General features: G+C 41.1%; 3 protein-coding genes across 3 annotated transcripts; 1 reads left to right on the top strand and 2 right to left on the bottom strand.

Moving 5' to 3' along the window:
• Positions 1 to 1378: 1378 nt before the first annotated feature.
• LOC306754985 (tubulin alpha-1B chain) lies at positions 1379 to 4090 on the bottom strand (the record flags this gene model as incomplete). The annotated part of the gene is made up of 4 exons (XM_079239181.1): positions 3984 to 4090; positions 2706 to 2928; positions 2449 to 2597; positions 1379 to 2359 (listed from the first exon to the last, which is right to left on the bottom strand). Exons 1-4 carry the CDS (start codon positions 3984 to 3986, stop codon positions 1379 to 1381), a joined length of 1356 nt encoding a protein of 451 aa, XP_079095307.1. The 5' UTR covers positions 3987 to 4090.
• Positions 4091 to 7530: 3440 nt separating this feature from the next.
• LOC306755023 (tubulin alpha-1A chain) lies at positions 7531 to 10086 on the top strand. Its single transcript, XM_079239237.1, has 4 exons — positions 7531 to 7613; positions 8533 to 8755; positions 8864 to 9012; positions 9102 to 10086. The coding sequence occupies exons 1-4, from the start codon at positions 7611 to 7613 to the stop codon at positions 10080 to 10082; spliced, it is 1356 nt and encodes a 451-aa protein (XP_079095363.1). The 5' UTR covers positions 7531 to 7610; the 3' UTR covers positions 10083 to 10086.
• Positions 10087 to 15053: 4967 nt separating this feature from the next.
• On the bottom strand, positions 15054 to 16064 carry LOC306755359 (P2Y purinoceptor 1; the record flags this gene model as incomplete). Its single annotated transcript, XM_079239719.1, has 1 exon — positions 15054 to 16064. The coding sequence occupies one exon, from the start codon at positions 16062 to 16064 to the stop codon at positions 15054 to 15056; it is 1011 nt and encodes a 336-aa protein (XP_079095845.1).
• Positions 16065 to 22074: the final 6010 nt, after the last annotated feature.

Below are 22074 nucleotides of genomic sequence, written 5' to 3'. Positions count from 1 at the left end.
AATCTGAAAATTACAAACACCTGGAATGTTTTTCTCTTTTTATACTTTTTTAAAAAACATTTTCTCTTTTGCTTTTACTTTTGGATTAAAAACTTCACAAATATGTAATAATCAAAAATCAGATGAATGAAATCTGGCTGAATCATGAAATAATGTCTTAGAAATACTAATTTTTTTTCTTCTTTTTGTATGTTCTGTAAACGAGTTTGAATGTAAATTGTTCAATTTGGACGAAACTGGTTGTTTTTAAAATAAACTATTTGAATTTTATTGCTTGAACTATTTGTTTAAATAATTGATGAGAAAAAAACCCCATAAATGACCAAATTCTTCAAGAAATAATCAGAATCCTAGTAACTCCTCCCTCACTCTCTCCAGAGACAAAGATGTGTTTGCTTCGTGGCAATCAGACTCATAACATTTCAAACTGCCTCGTTGCCTTCTGGACTCAAAACTTATTCACATTCCAGCCGAGACATATGTATAATTATTCATTAGTTGCTTTAGCAACTATTTCTCAATTTATTTATAACCACTAAATAGGCTTAAATAGGCCATAAACTTTGTCAAACCTTGCAGAATTGTTTACAGTTCACTTCTTCTAGTCCAGAGAATAAGGGCACATTCACATCAGCCTTTTTTTTAAATTTAAATCCAAGTCCATTTGCTCTAAAAGTTTGCTTTGTTTAGATAACAGTGGATATGCTAAACGAAATCTGATTCGGCCCAAAGAAAAGGACCCAGTCTGCCTACAAACCTACAAACACAGGTTTCGGTCTGTTTCAAGCGAACCAAATACAGGAAGAAAGTCACTCCCTGCATTTAATGTAGCATTGCATTGTGGGTAGCCATGGCGTTAAGTGTCCTGTCGCCTGTTGTTCATACTGCGTCCATTGTTGCAGTGTATTTCTGCAGCATACTTGCATAAGACAAAATAAAAAACCCAAAACTGCAATAGTTTCGTCTCCACGTTTAACTCACAAGTGAAAGAAACGGTTTTCTTCTTCATGCCGGTCTTGTCCTCTTTTCATAAATACTAGTGCAGTGCCACCTTTGATGAGAATGGGGATAGATTATTCGAATGGTTTGGCTTGTTGGACCAAAGTGCAACGTGAACACAATCTTGGTCCGCATGGATACACCCCCCTACAACTGAGCCGAGTCCCCAATCTGACCAAGTCTAGCAGACTATCCTGAAAACTAAAATTCAGAAATTTACAGTTCAACAAGAACATTCAGGCCTATATGTTAATATTTGTAATGAATAAAAGACAGAAAAACTTCACATCACAGAAATTTTATTCAGAACGAAGCCAAACTTGACATTTTCAGGAGTTTGAAATGACCAACATTTCCTGTTTGATTCCTTCATGTTCCTTTAATACTCTTCTCCTTCCTCCTCTCCCTCACCTTCAATGGAGTCAACTCCAACCTCTTCATAATCCTTCTCCAGAGCTGCCATGTCCTCTCTGGCCTCAGAGAACTCTCCCTCCTCCATACCCTCACCTACATACCAGTGGACAAAGGCCCTCTTGGCGTACATCAGATCAAACTTGTGGTCGAGGCGAGCCCAGGCCTCTGCGATGGCGGTGGTGTTGCTCAGCATGCACACTGCCCTCTGGACCTTGGCCAGGTCTCCACCAGGAACCACTGTGGGGGGCTGGTAGTTGATGCCAACCTTGAAACCAGTAGGACACCAGTCCACAAACTGGATGGTGCGCTTGGTTTTGATGGTGGCAATGGCAGCGTTGACGTCTTTGGGCACCACGTCGCCACGGAACAAGAGGCAGCAAGCCATGTACTTGCCGTGGCGAGGGTCACATTTCACCATCTGATTGGCCGGCTCGAAGCAGGCGTTGGTGATCTCGGCCACCGAGAGCTGCTCGTGGTACGCCTTCTCAGCGGAGATGACGGGGGCGTAGGTGGCCAGAGGGAAGTGGATACGGGGATATGGCACCAAGTTGGTCTGGAACTCTGTAAGATCAACGTTGAGGGCGCCATCGAAACGCAGAGAAGCAGTGATGGAGGACACGATCTGACTAATCAGTCGGTTCAGGTTGGTGTAGGTGGGACGCTCAATGTCCAGGTTCCTGCGGCAGATGTCGTAGATGGCCTCGTTGTCCACCATGAAGGCGCAGTCGGAGTGCTCCAGGGTGGTGTGGGTGGTCAGGATGGAGTTGTACGGCTCCACCACAGCAGTGGACACCTGAGGGGCAGGGTAGATGGAGAACTCCAGCTTGGACTTCTTGCCGTAGTCAACAGACAGACGCTCCATGAGCAGGGATGTGAAACCAGAGCCGGTGCCTCCACCAAAGCTGTGGAAAACCAGGAAGCCCTGGAGCCCGGTGCACTGGTCCGCCTGACAACAAAGAGGGAAAACCAGTTAGAAAACGTTACATCTCTTCACGTGTCGCTCAGCATGAAAACGCCTGCTTTCAATTTACCCACCAATTTACGGATCCTGTCCAGAACCAGGTCGATGATCTCCTTTCCGATGGTGTAATGTCCACGGGCGTAGTTGTTGGCAGCATCCTCCTTACCTGTGATCAGCTGCTCAGGGTGGAACAGCTGCCGGTAAGTTCCAGTACGCACCTCATCTGAAGAGAGGAGCAAACAGAGAAATCAATCAAATATGTAGATTTAGGAGTGGTTTACAAATATCCAAACATTTCACTCCAATTTAAGCCAGAAGATAGGCTGCTTACCGATGACAGTGGGCTCCAGGTCCACAAAAACTGCCCTGGGGACGTGTTTTCCAGCTCCAGTTTCACTGAAGAAGGTGTTGAAGGAATCATCTCCTCCTCCAAGAGTCTTATCGCTGGGCATCTGTCCATCAGGCTGGATCCCATGTTCCAGGCAGTACAGCTCCCAGCAGGCGTTTCCAATCTGGACACCAGCCTGGCCAACGTGGATGGAGATACACTCACGCTGTGGGAAAGAAAAGAAACAAAGAAACAATCATTTTCTGAATAAATGCAGTTTTAATAACATTCTTGCTAATTTTCCAGAATGTGTCACAATAACAGCAACGTGAAAATAATTGCGCCCCCTGTCTGCGACACAGCAGTAGTGCAGCAGGAGGCACCTCCCTGCACCACGACCCGCAGGGGACAGAAATGCCTGACAGCAGCCCCGCACAATCACAACACTCCTCTTTCCTTCACTCTATTTTGTCCTCCTGTCTTTTCATCCCACCCTCACCCCTCTTTTGCAAGGAGTAACACCCATGCAAATGTATTTGCCCGTGCACAGGCAAGTGCGCATTGTCAGTCTGGAATATTCCACTTGCTCTCTTTAAGGATGCAGGGGCTCAGCGGATGCTGGGAAGCAGGAGGAAGGAGACAAAAAGCGAAATCTCGGCTGGAATCTGATTAAAGAAATTGGACCAATAAGAGAAAAATGAAGAGCATTTATTTAAATTTTCTGTGTTTTGTTTTAAAAATCGAAACACCTGATTATATTATATGCATATTTTTCTGCATCCCATGAATTAAAAATGAGAGCAGTCTCCATCCATCCCCACCCAGTCTGCCCCTCCCTGCCTGGAACAAGGTGGAAGATACCTCCGAAAACCAGATTTAATCATATTTTATTTAATTCTATTTTAAAATAGCAATAAAATGCTTAAACGTGTTGTTTGGTGTCAGACAGAGATTTAATGCTCCATCTGCACGCCTGGACGCCACCAGTCGCTGCATTGTTCTCGTGTCGACACAATGACAATCAGATTCTGGCCCAACAGAACCGGTCTGGACCACATTCTGCAAGACCACAAGGCTCCATTGCATTCTCACTGCTTCTAGAACAGAGAGGCATAGAAAAGATACCCCCATGCTTTCTGTAGAGCTGTAAAATCTTTGTCATCACCGGGAACGCACAGGGACACCAGCTGCTGACTGACTGGATCTCTGGTTCACGCAAAAAAAAAAAAAAAAAAAGAGCAAACAAACACTGAAGAAGACGGCTGATAAAATCTCACTCACCATGTTTTCGTTTGGGCTTCACAGAGGAAGAAGAGGAGGAGAAATGGAAGGAGAGAGGCTGAGTAAAAACGTGGGGTTTGCGTTGCGTATTGTACCCAACGGGGTCGAAGCAACAACTGCTGAATGGGAGGGCGGCGCAGCCTATTTTATACCGCAGCGCAAAGAAAAAAAGTGCCGCCATTTGGTGATGCTGCGCACTGATCTGCAGCCAGGCTGGATTCTGGATTCTCACCTCTACCTTATCAATATCAGATGATCAGATTTTAATGATCCTGGAATAAGTTAAATGCTGACAGAAATCACGGAGTGTAAAAAAAAAGTGAAAGTTTGCGTATTTCTGCAGATTTCTACATTTTCATTATGAGCTGTTTTTCTTGCTTCATTCGTTGCATGGCAGCGTGAATTTACAATTTATATCATTCACAGTAAAATGCACGATGTTTTAAACAAAGCTCCTTTCTGATGCCCTCATCATTTTCAGAGTCTTCCCACACAGACACCATGATGTCTGCGACCATCCATGTTGCAGAGGCCTGCCATTTGACGTGCCAGCTCTTCCTCTCTCCTCCTCCTCCTCCTCCTCCTCCCTCTTTGTCCTAGATTCTCTGCAATGATGTCATTGAATGGGCCGATCACGTGACCGCATGTCTGCCTCTCCGCGAGCTCCTCAGCTGTTCAGCAGCAGAGGCTGGACTCTGCTCCCTCTGGTTCTGTCCGGTTTGAGGAGCTGAAAGTGCCTTAAATGCAGTTTCTGTGACATATTTGAGATGTCAGGAGATGCAGATGCACATCCCGCGTTTCAGCAGCCTGGCAAACTCATCTGCCTCACATAATCTGATGCAGAACACACCAAAATGTTGATCTGAATGGCAGAGGGATGAGAGAGAAACCGTGGGAGCCACCCAGGTTATTTTGAGAGAACATTCTCCCCTCCCCATCTTCCTCCTCCTCCCCAGCAGCTGTGAGGCAGGGAGAGTCCAAGCAGCTGCTCTCTAAGGAGAGAAAGGAGGATGGAAATGCTAGAAAGATGGGAGTGGTCCTCCAAGCTGACTGCATTGCATCTTTCCAAAGAGAGAACATGATACCCAACAATGTGAGGAAATATATTTTCGACGGCCTCCGCTGCAGGAGGCTGCCATGGCTGAGATAAAAGAAAAAAAAGATTATTCTTTTATAAAGCAGTTTTTTTGTTTGTTTTTTTTTTTAACTTTTGTTTTGTTTTACTTCAGGGTTGGGGCAGCATCTTGCCCAGAGTCACATCAATCACAAGAGCACCAATAAATGATGTATCTATAAATGTAATAAAACATGTTTTTATTATCAATTCAACTACAAATGAACACCAAGTATTATATCTTTAATCTAAATGGTAAAAACAATAAATAGATATAGTTTCTAGACAAGTAAAAATAAAGATAAGATCAGATTGAAAGTTGGGGGATGTGATTTAAAATTTTTGTTTTAAATTTGGACCATTTCACCATCGTTGTGTATGTTTAGTTTTTATCTCAATCATTTGTTAAAAGAATTTTATTCTTGTAATCATTGTCCAAAAGAGACAAAAACTGCATGGAAGAATTTTTTTCTTATGCAAACATTAAAAGTTGACTTTATCTTTACTAGACCCCCACAGGAGGCAGCATGACGTCCACCAACAGACAATGTTTGGCTTGGGGCAATCCTAATATGTGGTTTTATACCAAAATAACAGCCAAACTCAGTTAAGAAAAAAATGCTCATGTCCACTTTATATACAGTTCCTCAGCAAACATTGCTTTACTAATCCCTAGCTCTTCTTCGTTAATTCCTACAGGATGTCTTTATGGATCATGTCCTCCAGTTTTCACTGAAAGTAATGTGGTTCTCTTTAAGGAGGAGATAATTGACATTTTCCACATGAATTTACTCTGACACATCTTGATCCGGACACTTCTCTGGTAATATTACAAATATCAGCGGTCTTTTGAGATCAAGACGATATATACAGGCCTTGTAGTTGAAAATAAACTTAATTTATTTAGGGAAAGTATTTCATTTCAGACAGGATGCAGAAAAAAAATACTTGGTTAAGAAGACATAAAGTAATTAAAAGAGGACATGAATGGCAACAAACAACTACAAACCTACGTATTATTGTAGGAAAAAGTCAGCTTGCAATGTGCTGAATAAATAAATTATGCTTATTTGTGTTTTAGAATACGTGAGCGTGAATGGTTGTTTGATAGACTGGTGCTAACCTGTCCAAGGTGTACCTGCCTCTTGTCCAATAATAGTTGGTTCTAGCTTCCTGTGATCCATAATTGAAGTAACCCGTATAAAGAATGAGTACTTAAGAATAACTTTATCATTTGTTGTTTTTTTTGCATAAGGCGTTCCACCAATGACAGTCTTTTCTTATGAAAAACATTGAAAATGACACCCATTTGTAACAGCTTTGTATTCAGAGGCATCATGTTTCTCAGACAACTGTCACAGTCTTCTTTGTTGTTAGCAACCCAAACTGTTCAACTCCCCGCTGTTCCAGACTGCTCTGTGGTTTTTGTCAAGAAGGAGGATTGTTTCTAACAGGCAGCAGAGCTCCAAGCAGCCACTGCATCCATAACGAGGAATGTTTCATTTCAACAATCCTGAGCAGCAGAGCAGGGCGTTTCCTTCAGACAGACAACCTGCTGCTGCTTTTTGGGGACAGACATGGATTCACATCCCCCCACGCAGCCAGCCACCATGCTGCCGTTTAAGCCGGGTCACGTGACATGCACATAAAGGGAGTCTGTGTGGATTGTAGGCTGTATCTAGGCAACTCCTTTATTCATCTCCTAGCAACTGTAAAGTCAGGGGAGTGACAAGTGTGGTGGGGATGGGCGTCTTCAGTCCTCAGTGACCCATATCTTCCATGGATGATGGTGCAGTTTAATCTCTTTTATGTTAAAAACTGAAGAAAAATACAAATTTAATAAAATATGGAAATAATATATCTTTCCTGAAAAGCTGTTATATATAATATAATGATTTTGATGTTACAAAAAGTGTGTATGTGTGCGTTTGTTACAGACTATGATACACATTTAAAGGAAAGTAGTTTATTTTTCCAGCTACTATTGAAATATGATATTGTGTCGGAGACCTTCTGAAGTTAAAGGTATAATGAGTGAGACTGCAGGCAAATAAAGTGCCAATAGTTTGCAAACATTTATTTCTGCTCTGTTTTAATATAGGATAGAATATTAAAGCTGTAACTAGAACTGAAATAAGTCTATAATTTATTCTTGTCATAGACTAGTGCGACAGGGCCTGTCTTGGTCCAAAATCAGAGGATAACGCAGCATTTTCCCGGCTGTCAGAACCGCCGTGTCCTCAATACAATGACGGGAAGAACCGGGTGGGGTCTGAAGGCGGGCTTTAGGTTTATCCAATAGGAAACCCCCAATTGTTTCAAATGAAATACTGACAGGAAAACTGACCAATAGTAGGACAGAAACCTAGAGCGCGATCCCTGCTGGCACATATATACTCCTGTCATCCCCACGATTTCCATTATATCTTACATCGACCCCATAACTGTCGAACTGTAAGACTCCTTACCGAGGACTCTTTTACCGCCTCCGATTCGTCTTCAACCAAACAAACATGGTAAGAACTTTTCAGAAGTTTTCTTAAATATGTCTGTTTCAGGTATAACTTAAAATACCTGAAAAAAGATGCCATGCATCATGAAACAAGAACTATTAACTTTAATAAAAAGTTAATCAGATGTTGACAACAGACCAGGTCCGTTAGTGGGATATTATGTGTGAAAATGTGAATTAGAGAGGTTTTAACTGGGTTTGGTGGGAAGATGTGCTGGTGCGGGTTTTGGGTGGAGACGTGGCTGGAGGACCGAACAAAAGAGGTTTTCATGGTGGACAATGTGAGCAGTTCAGGCTCCAGCCGCCAGTTCTGCGGGTTTTTTATTGTCTGATTCAGCCCCGGCTATCACGGGACAGAACCGGTTCGTGGCGGTCAGATCAGCCGCACAATGAGCTGAAAATGCCGCAGACAAGAGAAACCCGACCTGCAGGGAGACGGGATGAAGATGCATCGTCAGCATGGCGGATCTCATTAAAGATTCACTCTGGAAACAGACTCCTGACTGGTGCAGCACATCCATCACCTGCTTACACAGAGGAAATTTCACCTAGTTATTATTAACTGGTTAAATGAACTAGTTTAACTAGTTAGAAATGACGTACATTTGCCTAGTTAAGAGCTTGTTGCCTAGCAACGCAACTTCAGACATTGTCACAAAAAACTCTGAAACAAGTATTAATGTTGTTTTAAAGTTCAGATTATTTCATTTAAATAACCAAAATAAAGAAGAATTAAGTCCATTTATTGTTTATTTAGTTTGTAAAAGGCTAAGCCTGTTGGTTCTGGTTTATAAAAATGTGCTCATAAAGGGTTTTCCTAAAGTTTTTGTACTTATTTAATAGTTGTTTGATCAAATTGTAATGTCCTGTGTTTATAATAAACATACAGCGTAATGACTTTTCTTTATTTACTTTTCCCGCAGCGTGAGTGTATCTCCATCCACGTTGGCCAGGCTGGTGTCCAGATTGGAAACGCCTGCTGGGAGCTGTACTGCCTGGAACATGGGATCCAGCCTGATGGACAGATGCCCAGCGATAAGACCATTGGAGGAGGAGATGATTCCTTCAACACCTTCTTCAGTGAAACTGGAGCTGGAAAACACGTCCCCAGGGCAGTTTTTGTGGACCTGGAGCCCACTGTCATCGGTAAGCAGCCTATCTTCTGGCTTAAATTGGAGTGAAATGTTTGGATATTTGTAAACCACTCCTAAATCTACATATTTGATTGATTTCTCTGTTTGCTCCTCTCTTCAGATGAGGTGCGTACTGGAACTTACCGGCAGCTGTTCCACCCTGAGCAGCTGATCACAGGTAAGGAGGATGCTGCCAACAACTACGCCCGTGGACATTACACCATCGGAAAGGAGATCATCGACCTGGTTCTGGACAGGATCCGTAAATTGGTGGGTAAATTGAAAGCAGGCGTTTTCATGCTGAGCGACACGTGAAGAGATGTAACGTTTTCTAACTGGTTTTCCCTCTTTGTTGTCAGGCGGACCAGTGCACCGGGCTCCAGGGCTTCCTGGTTTTCCACAGCTTTGGTGGAGGCACCGGCTCTGGTTTCACATCCCTGCTCATGGAGCGTCTGTCTGTTGACTACGGCAAGAAGTCCAAGCTGGAGTTCTCCATCTACCCCGCCCCTCAGGTGTCCACTGCTGTGGTGGAGCCGTACAACGCCATCCTGACCACCCACACCACCCTGGAGCACTCCGACTGCGCCTTCATGGTGGACAACGAGGCCATCTACGACATCTGCCGCAGGAACCTGGACATTGAGCGTCCCACCTACACCAACCTGAACCGACTGATTGGTCAGATCGTGTCCTCCATCACTGCTTCTCTGCGTTTCGATGGCGCCCTCAACGTTGATCTGACAGAGTTCCAGACCAACTTGGTGCCATATCCCCGTATCCACTTCCCTCTGGCCACCTACGCCCCCGTCATCTCCGCTGAGAAGGCGTACCACGAGCAGCTCTCGGTGGCCGAGATCACCAACGCCTGCTTCGAGCCGGCCAATCAGATGGTGAAGTGTGACCCTCGTCACGGCAAGTACATGGCTTGCTGCCTTCTTTACCGTGGCGACGTGGTGCCCAAAGATGTCAACGCTGCCATTGCCACCATCAAAACCAAGCGCACCATCCAGTTTGTGGACTGGTGTCCTACTGGTTTCAAGGTTGGCATCAACTACCAGCCCCCCACAGTGGTTCCTGGTGGAGACCTGGCCAAGGTCCAGAGGGCAGTGTGCATGCTGAGCAACACCACCGCCATCGCAGAGGCCTGGGCTCGGCTGGACCACAAGTTTGATCTGATGTACGCCAAGAGGGCCTTTGTCCACTGGTATGTAGGTGAGGGTATGGAGGAGGGAGAGTTCTCTGAGGCCAGAGAGGACATGGCAGCTCTGGAGAAGGATTATGAAGAGGTTGGAGTTGACTCCATTGAAGGTGAGGGAGAGGAGGAAGGAGAAGAGTATTAAAGGAACATGAAGGAATCAAACAGGAAATGTTGGTCATTTCAAACTCCTGAAAATGTCAGGTTTGGCTTCGTTCTGAATAAAATTTCTGTGATGTGAAGTTTTTTTTGGTCTTTTTATTCATTACAAATATTCCTACTCTGGTACAGGATTAGAAAGGCTTGGTGTTATCTCCAGTGAAGGCGATGAAGAGGAGGATGAAGAGCAGTAGTGCAAGAGACACGGAGTATTTTTAATCATGATTAACAGGAAAGTTTAGAGCGACTGGGTCACCCTGGACTGGTCACCAGTCCTCATTAAAGTTTGTTCTGAATTTACAGCTTTAAGAGTTTTTATTAAGTAGTAAAACAATCTGAATAGATCATGAATGTTCCATGTAGAGACTTCCAGCAGAAATGTAGCTACATAACGCGACATAACGCATGCAGCCATGTTGGCAGACGGACCTGGTTGGCATGGTAACAGGTGGTGTGTGGAAATGTCTTGATCTGTTGGACCCCATCAGAAAACAATAACTGCACACACTTCAAACAATTCACGGCTTTGCTGCTTTAACACAGTTTAAAGGTGCACGTATCTGTAGATTTATGATGATTAAACATACAGTGGATCATATTTATACAGATAAAATGCTTTTGCATTAGAAATGGAGCAGATGAATCGTAATATGGGTATTTAGTCACAATGCGTAAGTTTTTAACTTTAAAACTTCACGTTATGGATGTGTACGAAGGAACAGTGACATCTTTTATGCCCTCTTGTCGGGTTGTCGCTGCCCAGCAGCATCCCAACGCTGAAAAACACATTGACAACTTTTTCTTGTAACAAATTTTTCCAGCAACGTGCAGAAATGATGAGGATCATCCTTCACAATGAAAGCTCAGATCTCTGACTCACATCATGATGAGGTGAATCAGAAACATGTGAAATGAAACCTTTAATCTTCCAGATTAACAGCTGCAGTCAGACAGTTTAGTGAGAAGACATTTCACGCAACATGTCGCTCGTTTCCATCACGGAGGTACCAGCAGGGGGCGCACGTGCACCAACAACTGGAGATCATTTCCAGGCCTCGCGAGGAACTTTGTGGGCTCAGTGCTCATCAGTTGTATCAGATCATTTCATGACAGCTTTATTTGTACAAAAACTCACAACAAAGTCAGTCTCAAGTCACTTTTATAGATACAGTCCAATTAAATGTAGTCCAACACAGACCTCCACCGAGCTGCTCATTCACTCAATCACTGTGTGATTTCCAGTCTGTGTTCTCATCCTACATTTATTTTATAGGGATACACTTAGATATCTAGATTATTTGAATAATAATGGACAGTATCTTGGCTATATTGTGGGTTTGTTGCAGGTTTATATCTTAATTTGTTCTCATGCAGTGATAAAAAAAAAAAAAATCCAATTTTTTTCCTCTGAATCGTAGTTTTCACAATTTTTTAGGATTCAGATATATCAAAATCTTTATTTTTGTTGTTGTTTTTTTTTTGTCTAAGAATTCTGACCTTTCATTGTGGACTTATACACTCGCAATGATAAGGAATACTTCTGCATCCAGATGAGGATCCAGATCATTTCCTAAATGTAATGGAATCTAACTTAGACTAAGACCCATTCTCAGAAAGAAAGAAAAAAAAATCATGAAAATCTGTCCAGTAGTTTTTGCATAAAGTTGCTAAAAGACAGACAGAAAAATGCTGGCAAAAACATAACCCCATACACCACATCCTTGGTAGAGTAAACAAAACGAAATCCTTTCATGATCTACATTATTCCAAATGTTAAAAACTGTGTTTGAATAAACCAATTCATAAAACATGAGGAAACCAGGAGACTAAACAATGATTTTAGCATGTAAAAAAACCACGAGCCTTCACATGTCCAACATGACATGACATAACGTAACAATTTAAAGACACACACATGATCTTTCTCTCTCAGGTACTGATTTCATTCATATGCCAGACCATGCATCATCACTGGCAATGAAGCATTTTTCCTCCCAAATCCCTCAGTTCAGAGCAAACGATGTAATTTAAAATGGTAAATTTTACAGTTAAATGTTTACAGTGACATATAATAATCGTAATAATATAAAACAAAAATAAAAAAAAAGAAAGGAAAATCCTGAGATGACACCTCTTGGTTTCCTGTCAGTTTGTTCAAGTGTCATAGTTTCCTGCACCAGTTCACAGTTTTTAATTGTGTGTGTGTATCTGCATCCTGTTTTTTTAGCTTGTACTTTGCACGTCTAAGAAACAAGAGATTACACCAAGATTAGACAATTCTGAGCACGGTCTGGTGACCTGGCTTCCCTGTACAAGTAACAGCATGAGATACTACAGTCCAGATGTTTACAGACACTAAGAAGCAGATCATCATGATCATAACATGTAGTATAACAAAATGACAGGGAGAAACTCAGCACACAGATCTTTTATTTAATTTGATATGTATTATTATTATTATTATTATTATTATTATTATTATTATTATTATTATTATTATTATTATTATACGCATTATTATTATTAGTATTTATTATTATTATTATTATTATTATAATTATTATTATTAATAATAATAATAATAATAATACAAATAAACTGATAAAAACAAAGCATTTAGCATGATACATGCAAATACATTTTTAAATAGGAGTGAGAAGAAGTAAAACTGGTTAGTTCCCACCACCTCTCTGAATAATGCATCACAAAAAGCTTCCTGACGTCAAGCAGTTACATGTAACAAAAACATGACAGCTGCATGTTTAGAACTTCTAATTGTTTCTCCACTTCAAGCAAACCACACAACCAAGGCGTCTTATGAAAGCAGAGACTCTGCCGTCTACAATGATGTCTGACTCGTCATATCAGGGCAAAATCTGTGTGTTACCAGACAAAATCATAAATTGTGCCTTACTTTGGCTGTTTATGGTTCAAGGTTTTTTTCTGGCTCTAAAAAACTGCCAGTGTGTTTTCCTGTATATTTGCATTTATTTGTAATGAATTATGAAGGTGCTACTAGTTTCCATAAAGATGAAGGATGAGATATTCTCGCTTCCGAACATAAACAATTTTGGGCCGCAGTCCTTTATAGATCTTTATAATCTATGTATATACATATCTTTAATAAAACCGTAGCCTTTTATACACCCACATGGGGTGATCCAAAGTGCTTTACAGAGACAATAAAACATAAGCAAATAAGAAGCATAGTTTAAAGTAAAATAAAAAATAGGAAAAATGAAAAGTAAATCCCAAACAAAAACTGTTAAAATATGACAAAGTTAAAAAATTCCAGTTTAAAAGAAAAAACAGATTTGTGCTTTTAAATGAAAAATAGTGAAACAGGAGGTCTCTGTTTCGGTCCCACACCATTCAGGGCCTTATAAACCAGCAACAATACGTTAAAGTCTATCCTGTAACAGGCAGGCAGCCAGTGTGAAGACCTCAGAACTGGACTGATGTGGTCCTCTTTCTGGAACTTAGTGTCAAATTGAAGTTTTAGGGAGACCCGTAAAGATCCTTTTAAAGTAATCAAACTGACTAAACATTAAAGCAAAGACTAGTTTTTTTTTCCAGGTCGTGCTGTTACATCACATCTTTTACCATTGATATATTCTTAAGGCCATAATAAGCTGACTGTGATTCTGTGATTTCCTTGAAGTGTTTTTCAAAGTTTAAGTCTGAGTCCTTGCTGGTCCTGCTGGGGCCTGTTCTCCCTGACTGTGGGGGACTCTGGCTGGGTCCCCCCCCCTCTGCCACCTCCTGGGTGGGTGCATGGCTGGCTCCAGGGTGGGGCGGTTGGGGTCTGTGCTTGGGGATGGCTGCTGGTTGCCCCGGTCTCGGGGGTGCTCCTATCCTCCCTCTTGTCTTTGTGTGGGCGGGGTCACATTGGCATGATCACTCTTCTCTGAACACGTTCCACTCTGAATGTTCTGCATGTGACACAGTCACCGAGACGTCCGGCAGTTTTATTCACTAACAGCAGTAAGTTTTCTTTCAGTGTTTCTTATTTATGTTTTAACTTTTTAGGTTCTGTTGCTTCAGACAGTCGATAGCTTAGGCCTTCTGCAGAGGAACTATCATTCTAAAGTTGGCTTGTACTTGTATGTGTGTGTGTATGTCTATGTGTTCATACTGGCAAGAGCGCAGTATACATATATATACATATATATATACACACATATATATGCATTTGTATGTTTTTTTTCTCTCTCTCTCTTTCTCATTCTGTCTCTTTTCTGTCCTCTCCGGTCCGGTCCAGCAGTGAAAACTCTACAATGCAAACAGTAATGCAAAATAAATTAATGCAAAAGAAATTAAATTTCAGAAAGTCAAGGGGATCATTATATCTATAAAGTTTCCCTTTGCAAAGTAAATTTGCTCAGCAGAACACGATCATTCTGCTTGCTTAAATGCTGAACAAACACACACACACACACACACACACACACACACACACACAAAATAGAGTCCATCACTTCAAAGTCCAAAATCTGAGTCCATCCCTACACCCAGACTTCCGGTCTGTTTGGTGGTGTTTAGGTGTATAAATTGAAGCTCTGTGGTGACCTTTCCTTGTTACTATTTGACTCTACACACAATTACCTCATTTTTGTCTTTCTGTAACTGAAGAAAGTTTACTACCTACTACTTTACTAATTCCTAGATGAAATGGGCTGCTGTCCTCTGGTTTTCACTAAAAGTAATGGGGTGTTCTGCTAGGAAACAACAGTTATGTTTTCTACTGTGCTCCAGGTGAATTTTCTCTGACACACATCTTGACTCTGTCCCTTCTGCAGTTATCTCACATGTTTCAGGATTATATATAAAGCTCTATTAGTTGCAAAGATATTCTTTATTTAGGGTATGTGATTTCAGACAGGAGGCAGAAAAAACAGGATTTGTCAAGAAGTTAAACATGTAAAAAGATACACAAGTACGACAAACATGGTGAAATCTATGGATGCAGATATGACTGCATGGTTTGCATTTCTGGCAGAGCAGCTTGTTGACTTCTGGAGGACCGCTCTGTCACAGTGAGACAGATTCTCTGGAGAAACTGTCTGATCTGAGTAGAAACATTCTCATTCACATGGAGGTAAACCAGAGGGTTCAGAGCACTGTTCAGACACACAAGACCTCGGCTAATCTGATGAGCAATGTAGACTCCATTTGACCATTCATGACATAGTTTCTGTTTGGACAGAACTCTCGACAGGAGATTAAGGTTCTTGAGTACATGGTAGGGGATGTAACAAACAGAGAAGAGAAGAATCAAGACCATCAAATACTTCAAGCTTCTTCGCTTCAAAACCTCATCAACATTATCTTTGTAACAGAGAAAAACAATCACATGTCCATAGCAGCCGAGTATGATGAGAGACGGGAGACAAAATCCAACAGATGTCCATCCAAGGCTATACTTCAGGTAATCCTCTACGTATTCCTCAGAGGTAGTATCAAAGCATTTCTCTGTCTGGTTTGTCAACGTTTTGGGGAAAAGCATATCTGGAAGACTCTGAACACTCACCAACAACCACACCAGGACTGAGATGGCCACAGAGTGTGTCACAGTCAGCCTTCCCATCACTCTCATTGGATGGACAATGGCCAGGTACCTGTACACACTTATACAGGTTAGGAACCCGATGCTACAGTATAAATTCACATTAAAACAGAATCTTGTAAACTTGCAGAATGGAGCTCCAAAGATCCACTTGGTGCCGGGGAAGTAGTAATATATCATCAGAAAGGGAAGCGTCAGCAGATACAAAATGTCTGCAAGTCCAAGGTTAAGGACAAAGACACTGATATTCCCAAGTTTCTTCCAGTTAAGCTTCAAAGACCTCAGGCCCCATCCGTTCGCCACCAGCCCGATAATGAACACCGTGATGTAAATCGGAGGCAGAAATCTCGTCTGGAAGCTGAAGCTGATGCTTTGACAGGATATGGTGTTAATTGTTGGCATTGTTGCTCCTCTCAGCGAGAAAGCTGCTGTTCTCCTCTGATATGAACAAAACTCAAGCGCACGTGGCTCAGAAACTTCCTGCTGTAAGTATTCAGATGGTTTTTTTCAGGAAGTTGTGGGTGTTTGTGTCTGTGTCACCACCTCCAGTCATACTCTGCAGACATATGCGTCACATATCTTTGCATCTCATCATTTGGATAGAAAGAAATAAAAAAATCCCTTTTAAAAAAATCTAATTAAAAAATATTTTGAGTTTGTGTATTAGAAACATACATGATGCGGAGGGGTGGTGAGTTCAGTAGGTTTACCACATCTGGAAGATGGAATCAGTAGTTTCCCATACACCTTTCTCTCTCTCTCTCTCTCTCTCTCTCTCTCACAAACACACACAACACAACAGTTTGTTGGTTTAATGTCTTCATGCTTATAGTTTTGGACCTTTATTATTCAGTTATTAAAAATTATTTTTATCTACAAGGGTAGCAACCTATGTTTATCTGGTTTATGTGTAATTTCTACTCTACACAGTGATTACAAACTAAAAGATCATCAAACAATAAGTTTGTCAAGTTAAAAAATGTCTCAAAGACATAAAAACCTGAATAATTAATGTTCTTCATTAAATTAAGACAGACTGAGGTTGTTGTTTGTGGATATGAGAACCTGAGGAAGACTTTTATCTATGGGATTACTCTGGATGATATGAAGGTAAATGTGTGCCAGAATGCACAAGCTTCTAGATTTGATGTGGAAACTTGTATAATATAATGTGAGAACATGCACAACAAAAATCTAAACTTGTATGTCAAAATTTTCTGCAGTAAAAAAATACATGTGAACTGAATTTGAAGCAGCAGAAAAAGAGTAACCATGTGAAAAAAAATTGTACCTTTAAGACTAATTTTCACCTGCAGAGGACTTTCACACCAATGTGCGTTGTATGTGAATGCACAGTGAGTTTGCAGCTTCACGAATCTGTTGTTAGAAGCTCAAGACGTGCATCTGCGAGTCACAGTGTGATAAAACCGCGCTCTGACTTTTGGCACATTGCTTGCAGATATTTGTGCCAAAACTAACTTGTGACTTGTGTGAAGTGAGGGGTTGAAGAAGGATCAATCAGGGTGAAGAGTTAGACACTGTTGGTGCTACTGTCAGCTATTGCTATGTCAAACCAAGATGGGTGTAGCTTACCTCACAAATCATAATTTGACTCATCCATTATGTGCTCTTGTAGTAAATAAACACATTCTAACTAACATAATTAAGAATTTAATTCAATTTAAGTGAATACGCATGCTGCTTTGTATGAAAGTCGCAGCTAGCTAGCTAGCATAAATACTTAAGGAGTCAGAAGAAATTATAAATGTTGTAAATTGATTCACACAGACAACTTCTAGTCTGAGCGCCCTGTGGTACTGAGTCTATTCGGTCATTTGGGGCGTCATGCAGGGTGAGTCTGCAGTTTTTTGTGCATTTTAAATGTTTATGATGGTCATAAGTTAGTTTATACCAACCAGTGATAATTTTAATGCCAGCTGGCTACATTACATTTATTTATACACATGTGTAGCTTGGCAAGTTAAAAAAAAAATCACTGTTATATTGCTGTTACAGGCGTCACCATGGCAACGTGTTAATAAGCTGGTTCAGATCAGTTTTGACCGGTTTGGACAGGTGAATGAGATAAAACGCTGCAGAGTTGATTTTGAAGTGAGTTTTAACATTTGTGTCTGAAACAAAACCTTTGATGAATGATGGAGAAGAGGAAGAAGAGGAGAGCGGACGAGAAGAATGGGAAAAGCAAAGACACAGGGAGTTAACTTCAACGTCATCTCCTAACTGAACACCTAACTCTTGGCCTGCAAGGCAAACTTATTTGTAAAGTACATCTCATGTACAAGAAAATATGAAGCATTTACACAGAACCATTAAAAGTAGCTAGCTGCAGGAAGCATTAAATGCACTTTAAAAAGAAATGAAAAAAAATTAAGAAAAAGAAAAGAACCTAAAATGCACAAAATTAAAGTTAGTGTGAAAAATTACTAGTTGTTCTGAACAGAAATCAGCAAAAAAAAAAAAAAAAAAAAAAAAAATTGAGCATTTCAGCAGAATTGCAGGTTTCTGGGAGTTTATTCCACATGCAAGGAGCATAAAATCAGGACGCTGCTGCCCAAAGTTTAGCTCCGACTCTGGAAACAGAAAGGTCACGTGACCCGTGGGATGTGGTTGGGTTATAATCATGATATATAATTATATAATAATCATTTTCCTCCACACAGCAGAGGCAGATGGCTGCCTTAGTCGGGTTCTGCTGGAGGTTTCCTTCCTGTTAAAATGGAGTTTTTTTCCTTCCCACTGTCACCAGTGTGCTGCTCAGGATGGAGCAGGTTGGATCCTCCAACTCAATCTGTTGGTTTCCTTATACAGGCTATTATGAATTGGCTTTCATTATGTTTTTTTTCCTGTCTGTAAAGGGACTTGAGATGGCATTGCTGTGATTTGACGCTCTATAAATAAAGTTGAATTGAATTGAATTGAATTAATAAACCAGAAGATCTTGAATGCATTGTTTGAAAGAACAAAGTTGATCAGGAGGTATTTTAGATTGAGTCAAAAGACGAAAAAAAATTATTCACAAACTGATGTTTAGTTATTATTAATGATAATTACTGGTACTGAGTGGAAAAATAATTAATGTGTTTCCTTATCTGGTGACAGAATCAAAGCTGCAGTTTAGAGAGGAAATGATGAGGAAAGTTGAGAGGAAGTTACATAAGGGAGCATTCACACCAGGGTACTCCGGGGGGACTCGATTGGTTGTGGATTTCCGAAACGTTTCACACCTTGACTTTCAGACTCAACTCCCCCAAACTTCCTGGACAAGGTCACTGCTGAGCTCTGTAATATTCTTACAGAGTTTTGAATTGGTGCCTTATTTAGTAGACATTTGTGGATATTTCATATAAAGGTTTGAGAATTGTTGCCCAAAAATTTAATGATTTACAGGTGTTGAAGCAAAAAAAGTGTTACAACCATCTCTGGTCTCCCCCTACATGATGTTTGAACTATTGGAGAAGTCGCAGGTTACACATAAACAGGTCAGGTCCAGTTTACAGGGGTCGGGTTTGGCCATCGCCATGAGTTCAAATGGATTCAAGTTGGTAAAACTGAACCTGTGCTTTCTAATCTGACTGCGATCTGCAGAACATCCATTTTCTGAACAAATTCTGTTGGTTTAGCTTTTATTCATAGTCTCCTTCACGTCCGCCATGTTTGTTATTGTTTTTTTCTGCTTCCTTCTCCCCCAGTCAGCTCGCTCCCTTTACTGTCTACCTTTCGTTCCACGTCACAATCCACAAAGCCACGACTCGGGAGTCGTCACCTTCCCCACACACGTGAAGATTGATTGTAAATCTACAAGCGCAAGTAAAAAGTCACCCATGAGAAGTGAGAGCCGTATCTCAAAAACAGCCAGAAAAGCTTCCTGCTTCTCTGCTTCAAACTCACCTGAGATGGACTGATGCAAAGCGGGAAAGCGTGCTGTAGTCTGACAAGTCCCTAAGACTATAGGACCCCTGTGACCATGTTTCCATCCAAGGGATGAGTGAGGAGATGGTGGAAGATTACAAATATCCCGGTGTACACACTGACAACAACAACGGCATTGGACACAGATAACCATCATAGATCTGTACTATGAAGCTGGATCTTCTCTTATGGACGTAACTGGTTCTCTTCTCAGGGTAAATCACCATGGAAACTTGCGCTGCTGAATGGCTAACCTGCTCTGGATTAGGTTATGTTCCAGATAAGAAAACAAGTAGAAGCACCACCTGATCATTCTGTTTCCTGGAACGTGGCCTGCCCAGTCTGTCCATGTTGGTGCGCAGATTGCTAGAGGAAAGGAAGTTTTTAGTGATGGATGCAATCCATCTGATGTAGAAGTATATCCTTGTCACTAAGGCTTAGAAGTTTGCTTTTGTACTGGTTCTTGACTTGTTCCAATGTAGCTCTGTTTGCATCTGAAATAATGAGGTGAATAATGCCTAACCCTGACTCTAACCCTAACCCAATGGTCATACATGGCAGAAGTGCAGAACAGTGATTTTAGGGAATGCACAACTACTTGTGCCATCACGATAAGGAATTAAAATTTCAACAAAAATGCACTGACACGGGGTGCTGACACTCAAAAATACTGAATGGACAATAAATATAAAAGGCAGGCCACCGAGGAAGCTCGGCCAAAAACATCTGTGCCTTAAAAAAGAGAAATTAAGTGATCACAGTGCTGTCCGTTTATATTGTCTAATTAATTTATATTGTATAGTCTTATGAATTGTCAGCAGTTTTCTGTGAGGTTTCCTTCCTGGCTGTTGCTGCTTTTGGACTGGCTGATGTTCTTTTTGTTTAAGAATTAGGCCACGTGTGGTAGGGTGGGAAATCTCACAACAAAGATATTTTTCTACGATATGACAGAAATGCGCAGATTGGCGGCATTAAAAAATTATTCTTTCAAAAACCTCCAACCAAAGTGAGGCCTTGTCGACACGTAGCCTGATATTTGTAAAACCAAATATCTTCCCCCCTCCAGCCAAAAGTCCACACCACCTCATTTTTCATAAACAAATCCACACTGATCTGCATAACGGCGTTGTTAAACATATTCATTAGCATATTCAACCTTTAGTAGCAGTAGCGCCTCTAATCTTATCCAATCAGAATAACCTTCCATCTCATGATGTCACTTTCCATCAGAAAACATGCCTCTAACATGATCTGGTTAGGTGGTGGAAAATAACTGTCTTTAATCTCATCCTTCGTCTTTGGTCGTCTACGTGAAGCGGTGCTGATGGCAGTGTAAAAACACACACAAAGCACATGGACAACAGATAACACCAACACAGTTCTGAGGACGTCCATGCTGTTGGAAACAAAGGTCACACATGTGACATCATGGTATCTTTTGACGCAGACGGAGACGTTTTGAAACCTGAAACTCTGTTTACACAAACAGAGTATTCACACATAAAGAATAGTTTTTTAGTGCATAAATCTGCATTTTCATGTGGACGAAAAGCCAAATCGGGGGAAAATATCTTCGGTTTTTGGGATACCTGCTACGTGTGGACAAGGCCTAAAGCAGTGTTTTTCAACCTTTTTGAGCCAAGGCACACTTTTTCTTACTGAAAAATCACAAGGCACACCACAAACCAAAATGTTTTTTTTTTTTTAAAGCCCATATTATTAATATAGAGTCCATCTTGTCAAAGCCTCTTGAATAGAAATCAGATAAACACAAGAAGATGGAATTGTATTATCTTTCACTGGGGTCTGTTTGGATGAACACAGAGCTGCTTTTTAGACCAATTAGGTGAAATGGGGTAATTATTCAGGGCACACCTGATGATGTCTCACAGCACACTAGTGTGTCACGACACAGTGGTTGAAAAACACTGGCCTCATAATTTACAAATACTATGTTTGTGCATCTGCATGTTGACATAACCGAGGTTTCAGGTTTAGAAACGTCACCGCCTGTGACAAAAAATGCTCAAAACCACATATCCAGTGTTTACCCTCAGATATGACATGGATGCCCTCTGAATGTACTTAACAATGTACAGTTAGATGTGTACAGTTTTTACCGACTATGTGTGTACATGGCCTCATTGTCCACTCCTCCATGTGAAACTCTGCAGTGTTTCTGCATGTCTGGGAATACTTATACACTGCAAATGCCATCCCTTCTATGTATGCGCTAAAATCCTGGGTTGAATCCATATACTGTTTCTAAAAAGATCACTGAGTTGACGACCAGCATCCTAGTACCGCTGATCTGGACTGCCAATTGGTTATAGAGAGATATTACAGGTAATACAGGTATATGAAGAGAGAGAGTCTCTGCAGTACATTATTTCCTCCACTAGATGTCAGATGTGTGTTTGAATAAAAACCCTTAAAAGGCAAAATAAATCTTTGAAGGCCAATACATCCATTATATTAACAG

This window comes from Telmatherina bonti, assembly GCF_933228915.1.
Source record: "Telmatherina bonti genome assembly, chromosome: 4".
Classification (NCBI taxonomy): domain Eukaryota; kingdom Metazoa; phylum Chordata; class Actinopteri; order Atheriniformes; family Telmatherinidae; genus Telmatherina; species Telmatherina bonti.
The sequence above is the reverse complement of the archived record's forward strand: the minus strand, read 5'-3'. Positions and strand labels throughout refer to the sequence as shown.

Bases quoted from the DNA above. Each gene is read 5' to 3' on its own strand.
- LOC306755023 (XM_079239237.1), top strand. The intron at 8,756-8,863 runs GTAAGCAGCCTA...TCCTCTCTTCAG, and splicing joins CCTGGAGCCCACTGTCATCG to ATGAGGTGCGTACTGGAACT. The intron at 9,013-9,101 runs GTGGGTAAATTG...CTTTGTTGTCAG, and splicing joins TGGACAGGATCCGTAAATTG to GCGGACCAGTGCACCGGGCT.